The 8,887-nt window shown below is 45.4% G+C and overlaps 1 protein-coding gene across 1 annotated transcript; it reads right to left on the reverse strand.

Moving 5' to 3' along the window:
- Window positions 1–939: 939 nt before the first annotated feature.
- On the reverse strand, window positions 940–7,176 carry LOC103626994 (uncharacterized). The gene is made up of 7 exons (NM_001351849.1): window positions 6,577–7,176; window positions 3,581–3,769; window positions 3,067–3,248; window positions 2,133–2,278; window positions 1,776–2,043; window positions 1,367–1,669; window positions 940–1,278 (listed from the first exon to the last, which is right to left on the reverse strand). Exons 1-7 carry the CDS (start codon window positions 6,977–6,979, stop codon window positions 1,030–1,032), a joined length of 1,740 nt encoding a protein of 579 aa, NP_001338778.1. The 5' UTR covers window positions 6,980–7,176; the 3' UTR covers window positions 940–1,029.
- Window positions 7,177–8,887: the final 1,711 nt, after the last annotated feature.

Below are 8,887 nucleotides of genomic sequence, written 5' to 3' on the forward strand. Positions count from 1 at the left end.
TTCAGTGACCTCCACGTTGCTTCAGGCCATCACCTTTGTTGAGGATATTGTTGTGGTGGAGGATGCATCAGATAATGAGGAAGCTACCTTGGTTGCGCAAACTATTTTTGAGGACACATATTTCTTACCACCATAGAAAACGGTCCTCATTCTATGGTTGAGGACAATCAAAACCTATTTTGGTGAAGGACGCATCAGTTGATGAGGAAGCTACCTTGGTTGTACATAGTCCTTCACTTTCTATGGTTGAGGATAATCCAAAACCTAGACTGGTAGAAGATCCTCTGATAAAGATAGGTCTTCTTAGTCCACCAGAGCTAGAAAGAATGAGGACCTTGCATGCCATTCTTTAGCTCCACTCTCACCATTGACTATGACAGTTAGACGTCGACAAAGTACTATATATAATAGCTCGTCGCTTCGTCGAAGTGCCCGTCTTGCACAACGTAGTGTGTTTAAAGATCTGGGGATTGTTGGGATTGACAGAAAGCCCAACAAGAGTTTAATTTAAGCCTGCGTAGACCATCCAAACTTGTTGCCACCAGACCTTCTCAAGAAGCTTTTGAGTCTAAAAGATCGTGCCTTTTGACCTTGAGACTTTGTAGCGTAGTTTTATTTGCCTATTCATTAGATTGTCTTTGTTGTACTCGGTGGCTTATAGTTTTATTTGCCTATTTATTAGATTGTCTTTGTTGTACTCGGTGGCTTTTTGTTGTGTGTTGTTGCTAAGGTGTTGCTTTTGTTGGTAGTGTTACAGTAGTTTTTGCTGTAATTTTGTTATAGTTCTCTTCTGAAGGTACCTTCCTCTTTGTCAATATAATCGACAGCAGCTCTACTGGCATGTTCGTTTCAAAAAAAAAACTTTGATCTGAGAAAAATACTTAAGTTTTTTTTCTTCAAAAAAGCCCATACACAACCGGAGTATACTTTACTAGTATACGTAACAAAGCCGTACTATTTCGCATGGTATATATATCAACGTATATGTAATGTGTTGAAGCTAAGCCGGCCTCAGACGATCATGCAGGTCTATGACCAGCCGAACTTGAAGTCAAGGACGTAGACGACGACGAGGGACAGCGGATACAGCAGGTAGGCCACGACACACGTCCAGAGGGGGAAATCTGTCCGGAAGCTGGTGAAGAGGCCCATTATGGTGCAGACACTGAAGATGATGAGGACCTCTGAGCTGAAATCCCACGTCAAACCCCGCACGTAGACGAGGCCCAAGAACACGGCCAGGCAGAGCGTGTTGTTCATGGTCACCGCACCGTAGACCTGCGCTTATTAACACGATGGCATCACAGTCAAACGGGAGTATTTGAAACTCATGGCACATGCAAAAGATGCAGATTTAGATATAAACCTCAGAGAATGTAAGTGACAGGGTCCGCTGCTTCTTCCGGCTAGCAAATATGATTGCTGAGACAGCCTCACTGGAATTGGTAGCCAGGGGCATTGCAATGAAAGAGATGAAAAACGAAGGGATGCTCGTAGCGTTTGAGAAACCGTGCACGGCGTCAACAAGTGGGTCTGCAAACGCTGCTGCCATTGCAGTTCCCAGGAGCAAAAGCAGAATGGCCTTGAAGCTGGTCCAGGTTGGGTTTTCAATAGCCTCACCGTCCTCGTCGTCCTTCCCAAGGAGCTGACTACGCTCATCCCTAGTTCTCTGCAAAAAAAAAAAATACAGGATGCTGATTGATGCAGCTTAATGACTAATAATTGCCCGTGAAGGACAAAATAAACTTGATAAACATGCGAGCTGAAAATCGTACCGTGTGAAAATCCTGCAGAAACTTTCTCGAGTCAGAACCGGAGGTAGCAACCGAGCGTTTAGCTTCTTCTAGCCATCTCAAGATGCCATCGATGAACTCCCCCTTTTCAATGACAGAATTATGAGATGTATCAAAGTCTGCCATGACTTGATCTACAGCTAGGTCACTATCCAAATCAACGTCTTCGAACTTGACACCAAGGATGAAAGCCTGTAGTTCGCCACGTTCAAGTTTTCCATCGTTGTCCAGATCAATCTTACAAAACAACCTGCAAATTTTTTTTGGGGGGAGATGTCGGTTTTGAAAGATTCACGTTTGTGAAAACAGCTAATAGATGAGGTGGGTGCCAAGGCGTACTTCTCGATCACAGGTATATTCGGGGTTCCATCTTCGCGAAGAAGACGACCAAAAATGTGTGTCTGAGCATGTCGTAGAAGTCCAGACATGACGTGCTTTAGTCCTGCATATTCTAACCTCCTTCTCTGGACCCATGGCTGAAAGACCTGTTTGAGAAAGAGACAGACAGTGATGAAAACATGCACGCAGATAAAAAAAAAGGACACTTCAACAAAGAAATATCGAAATCTACAGAGAAGACAAAAAAAACACCATAGGTTCTAGTACAAAAAAAAAGCACATTTCTCCATAATGCAGTAACAGCGACAGAATTCCAGAATAGTGCAGAAATTTAGCGGTAAACGAATTCCCTAAAAAAACAGCGATAGAACTCCAGAAGCGCAGATATTTAGCAGTAAATAAATTCCAGATAAAAAAAGTTGAAGGATCTAGAGAAAACCTAGTCGGATTTGGATGGTACGGAGCCAGGGGTGGATCTACACGCCGGGCCATCCGGTCTGTGGCCCAGGGTTTGATCCACTATTTGATCTGGTATAAAATAGTTAAGACGAAAGAAAGAGAATAAAATTTATTAGATTTGGCCCGGGTCATAGGAAATTTCTAGATCTGCCACGTTTCACCTGGATCAAATTGAGAATTTCTAAATTTAAAACTTTTCAATCTTTTCCCAAAAAACCCCCCATACAACAATTATATCAATTTTGCCAATTTCTCGGCTTCTAAAAATCAACTTAATTTTCAGCCACAGCCCTAGTCAAAAGACAAACTACATATATTTTGAGCCAGTTGATGCAGTTCCAATGACATAGGATAGCGTGAAAATAAACTGGTTTCAGCCACTTGAAAAATAGTCACCCTGATTCTATATGAAAATGTTGAATCAAAGAAGTTGCCAAGATGTAGAGTTCAAAGTTACTTGAAGTCAGCACAATACCTGATACAGGCAATAAGCGAGCACAAGTAGAGCTGCAGCAATAAGTCCAAGCAGGACTGTCAAACGATGGCCAGAATGGAGCCTAAAAATTTGGGGTATCTGAACAATGATAAAGGGAAGCACAGATATTGCCATGATTCTTGCAGCATAGCTGGTCTGCACATCAGTAGAAACACCAGATCCTGCAAAAATTCATAAGGTATTTAGCAAATGTTATAAGGACATAATGCAGAAATATATATATTCTTAAATATTGACAGACAGACAGTTGTAGAATACAGTACAAACTGAACTAAATTTCTTGTTTCCTGGTTAGACTTAGACACTGAGTAACCTTGCCTTCTGTGGTTGCTTGATTAATATATGGTTTCTGTCTTGAGCTAAGACGACAATGTTCCTTAAATATAGATCTATAATGAGCGATGCCCGAATTGAACGGAACTGAAACGAGGAAGAACACAACGAATATCCAGTCCAACATTTTTTTTAGATAATGATATATAATCTAACGTACCAAAAAGACTGAAGCCTTTTGTATCTTGAGAATCAGTTGCAGTTGAGTTTTCTGACATATCACATTTGCCAACAACAACACAAGATCCCCAGAGAAGGGTCAAGAGCATGACTGTTGAACCTGCAAGCAGGCCCATTCCGATCAAAACCTGGCTTTGCGCAACCTCTTTAGTTCCGGCGAGCCCAGAGACTGAAACATAAAAACAACAAGTCAAGGATCTGCATGTACAATGAAATCAAGTGGATGCGGATGTATAATTGTGGTGGAAAAACAAATGAGCTGTGTTTATAAGCACTAAGATCAGAGCGATGATAGGCAGTAGGGAGCACGACTTGGACTGCCTCACCCTGAGAAGTGTCCACTTTCTGACAAAAGCATCGATCATCTCCTAATTCCATGTTCTCAAGGCAATTCTGGTACTATATCTTGAGACAGGTCGGTCTCCACCTCTAGCTTCCACAGCCAACTGACACTTCTGATGACTGGTGTGAAAAAACAAGTGCAGCAACTACTGGTTTAACATAAAAAGGCCTGAAGTCGCAAATTGTTCTAGGAGGGTGGACAATTTGGAACCATTGCAACAGGTGCGTTTTTGATGGAGCAAATCCTAACATAGCTGAAATCTTCCCTTCAAAAAAAAAACATAGCTAAACCTTGAAGTGGACAATGGCAGGGGCTCGTAGGCTTTCCCTCTTGACTGCCCCCGCCCAGGCTGTTAGGTGATTTGCTGTAGGTGCACGGTCGCTTTTCTTTCCTTAACAGCGGGAATTTATCTTAAGAGTTAAAGTGGGGCTGCACTGGGGTTCTTCACCCCCTCTTTTCTCTTCTTCGTTTTGGAGGGGGAAGCACTCAGAAGCAAGTCTCTCTGGCATCACCGGCTACCAAGAAAGCAAAGCTGACAAGGCACATAGCGGATACTTGGTGCACAATCTTTGATGACTTAACCCAAACGATGTAATGTGCTGACGTCCTGTAAAATCCAATTCCCAAGCTATATGAACTCTTGGAAAATGAACCATGAGTTCAATCTCAAGTGAATAAACAGGTGTACTGAACAGTGAACACTTGCATGCTCTCGTCGTTATCATAAATTGTAAAATAGATATGCTACTTATTTTCACGAAGAACAGAGCACACACTTGTTGGACGGTGGACGCTAACGGAGATTGTGGTCACTGATCGATTCCCAGCTGAAATTATATGACACTCACAATGCATATCCAACAACGTTCGTGGTTTATATCTGACGACCTTTCGGGTTTTCGAAACCGACAAACGTGACCATTTTGTTTACGAGCAGAAGAGTAATGGGGTGTTTAGTTCCCGTCTCCTAAAGTTTACTCACTTTTAATCCCTAAAATACTAAATCGGGTGACTAAAATAGATCTTTTAAATAAAATTTATAGGAACTAAAGTTTAGAGGGTGACTAGAGTAACCAAACACCCCTAAGGGCTGGTTTTGTGACCAAGGATTTGGAGGGAACCCATGGGAGAGTAAACCCCTCCTGTTCAATTTTGAATAGGAAGGAGTTCCCTACCCAATTAATCTCCTCCAATTCTCTGATCACCAAACCCGCCCTAAGGGCTTTTTGGATGTAAGTAAAAGAGAATGGAAACCCTTGATTGTATTGCATAGGGGTGATCTAGTCGGTAAGGTCGCGCTAGCGATGGATCCAGCCAAGAAAGTTGCAGCAGCGATGGATCCAGCAGTGGCGACGACGAAGAATGGGTAGACTATGGGTCGGGTCCAGCCGGGCAGGGGCCTACGCCTGGCCTGGCAGGGGGGTTTGACACCGGCGACGGGCGGAGGTCGAAGGGGGGCTGCACTAGGCCCGACGACGACGATGGGCGCAGAGAGGAAGGGAGCGGCCTTCTGGCCGATCGACGACGTGTGGAGGCGTGGCGGCGGCGCGTGGAGGTGCGGTGGCGATGGATCAGGTAGCCAACGATGCTGGGAGGCACGCTGGCAGTGGATTGGACGGCAGGGGTCACTGGGAAGCATGGCAGCGACGGATAGGCTGGGCATTAAGTCCGCATTGCTCGGAGGATCTGGTCCACGACCACGTCGGAAGGGGGAGTATTGCAGGGGGAGGAGGCACATAAGAGGGAGGGCCACGATCGACCGTCTATAGCGGGGGGGGGGGGAGAGAGGGGCGAGCCACGTGGCCCACGACCTAGGGCTAGCGTTGTAGGAGCCAGCGCTAGTGCAGAGCAAAGGAAGGAAGGGGCACCATGGCGAGTTGCAGGTGGCTTGGTGCTAGAGAGGCACTCGCCGACGAGCTTCGTAGCTAGGTGGACGTCGACGAGGGAGCTGGGCGCCGGAGCGTCTGTGCTCGAGGAGGAACAGAGTAGGGAAATATAGCAGGGGACGTCGCGACGGCGGCTGGGCACCCGCCTGCCCTCAGTCTGTGGCACAGAAAAGTAGCTGGCCCACGTCTAAGATGGGTCGCTACCCCGGGAGGGAAGGATGAGCCTCTCGGGGCACGCAGAAGGTGTTGTGCGGTGGCCTAGACAAAGGTGGGTGGAAAAAACCTAGCTAGCTAATGCCATGAAAGAGAATGAAAACTCTTTGATTGTATATATATATATATATAATCAGAACCTTAACCCTAATGGGTTGGCAGCCCAATAGTGATGTCAGAGCCCCCACACACACAGAACACACTATCTACCAGTAAGGCTATCTTCAACAGGTTAATCATCCTTATACATATATTTAAACTCCACTCTGCAACAGTTCATTCTATATGCGTTTTACAATGTAAAACAGTGTTTTAGGTGGAACTGCTGGACACGATATATAAGGCCCAACAAGATTGGATGGACTAAAATATTTTTGCTATTCAAAATTGATCCGATCTCCTCTGATATTCAGGTCGTAAGTAAACATGCAACTACGAAGCGCCAAATAATTAGCTAGTGAAGCGTGGATGGCAGCGGTGCCGGCGCGGATGTCATGCTGCGGTTAGAATGAAAAGCAGAGAGGCAGTACGCACCAAGGATGAGCATTGCGTCGGGTAGCGCGCCGAGGATGGGCAGGAAGAGGCCGCCGACGACGCCAGGGCCGAGGACCTCGAGCAGCAGCTCGCTGCCGGCGGAGAGGTAGGTGGCGGCCTTGAACATGAGGAGGCCGTAGGCGAGGACGAGGAAGAGGTTGCCGGGCGCGGTGTCGGTGCAGGGCAGGAAGCCGTACGTCATCTCGCAGGCCTCAGGCGCCGGATCCTCCCCCGCCGCCGACGGGAGCCGTAGGACCGACGTCGCGGCGGCAACCTCATCACTGCTGCCGGCGAGGAGGAGAGAGCGGTCATCGTCGGAGAAAGAGATGCCGCGGCGGCCATGTGCGGCGCCGGCGATGGCGAGGACGAGGAGGAGGAGACGGAGTGGGAGACGCGTGGGCATTGTCACGCACGGGTGCAGCGAGTGGAAGAGAGAGCGAGCGAGCGGGACGCCAACGGCCAATGCAAGAGTGCGTCGTTGTTTCAGGTAGGGTTTGGCTGGGAGGGAGATGGAGCGGGATGGCTCTGTCTCCGCGAAACGGGATGATTGATGAATCTATTTTCTGTCGATGCCGTGAATGGGGAGGACCGACGCGCCGCAGCAACAGGGAGGCCCCAAAAAAAAACTTCGATGCCGCGAATGCACGAACATAATCTAATCTAGTAACGTAAGAAATAGAATATTATATAAATTTAGAAGAAAAGAAAGCTAGACGTTTTCACATTTATAAGTGCATGTTCGTCGTCATTGGGTGGACACAACAACAAAACAATCTTGCCTTGCTCCTTGCCACGCGTCTAGGGTGTGTCGCCCGCCACCACCCGACCACCGACCACCGCGACACGACTACACGAGGAAGGCAGCAGCAGGAGGCACGCCAAAAGCGTCCAGGAATCGCTGGCGAGCGACAGTGCAGCTTTGCAAATCCGGGAACTGCCGCATGGACATGAGAAAAAAAAAAGGTAAGGAACTGTTGCGTGTGATTTCTCTGGATAGGTGTACACGTACGTATAACGGCCGGAGGACGACGACGCGTGTGTATCCGCGTGTGCACGCGTCGCTGCCAGAGCGAACCACCAGTCGCCTCTCGTTGACTGGCCTGCCCACTTCCTGATGGTAAAAGGCTCCTTTGATCGTCGTCGGCTCGGAATGCCAGCGCGCGCTGCCGCACGACATGCAGAGTCTCCGATCCTTCCTTCATTCGGATGCCAACACAACATGGCCCGTTTATTTACAGAGAGTCGACCGCGTTGACGCGACTTTCGTCAACGCGAACATCCCTGAATCAAATTAGGGCCCGCTTAGCTTAACTTTTTAAAGTACATATTGTGGATTTGGTTATATGAACTAGCTCTATCATTTGTGTTTTTCATACAACTCAAATACTTTAAAAACGTCAAATATTTCACACATAACGAAGATTGGTTGTGCTTATATATTTTTTTTACCAAGGTAAATTGAGTTAGGTCACAATAATAAAAATTGGCTGAGCTTATATATTTTTTATCACTACGTCAAAAACGCCTAAAGGAGATATGACCGTCTGTAACACTTGTTAAAAATATGTCACTGATTTTTTTACAGTGACATCTTTTTTTAAAAAACACGTCTGTGCACACGTGGCATTTATTGTAAAAACATGTCACTAATGAAATATAGTAATAATCAAGTGACATCTTTTATTTTACGTGTGTGTGATATGTTTAGTGACGTGTATATATAAACATGGCACTGGCTTCAAACGCCAAATCTATTTAGTGACGTTTATATAAAAACATGCCACTGACTTTCAGACGTCATATCTGTTTAGTGACGTCATATCTGTTTAGTGATATGTATATATAAACATGTCACTACTTCAAACTTCGCGGCGTAGTTAAAATTTAATTTTTTTTTCAAACGATCTCAAATGAAAAACCACCAAAATAAAAGTTTTAGGTATTAAAAAGTTCTGAAACTTTGTAGTTGACAACATTATAATTTGAAATCATCTTGTCTTAGAAAAATGCGTCTAAAGTTTTCAAATTTGAAAATTAAATTTTGTAAACGACCTCGGATAAAGAAACTACCAACATGACAGTTGTAGATCTCAAAAAGTTATGCAACTTTGTTGTTGACAAGTTTTCCATTTGAATTTATTTAGTGCCTCAAACAATCAAATTACACTTGATTAATTATGATATGCGAGGAATGAAAATGTAATATAGACACAAATGAGTTGGTGGTGTAGTGGTAGATAAGGTCATGCTTTAGGAGGAGGTTGAGTGTTTAAATCTCACAAGTCACACAGTTGCTTGGATGGGAATAATT

Source organism: Zea mays, chromosome 5 (genome assembly GCF_902167145.1).
Source record: "Zea mays cultivar B73 chromosome 5, Zm-B73-REFERENCE-NAM-5.0, whole genome shotgun sequence".
Lineage (NCBI taxonomy): Eukaryota > Viridiplantae > Streptophyta > Magnoliopsida > Poales > Poaceae > Zea > Zea mays.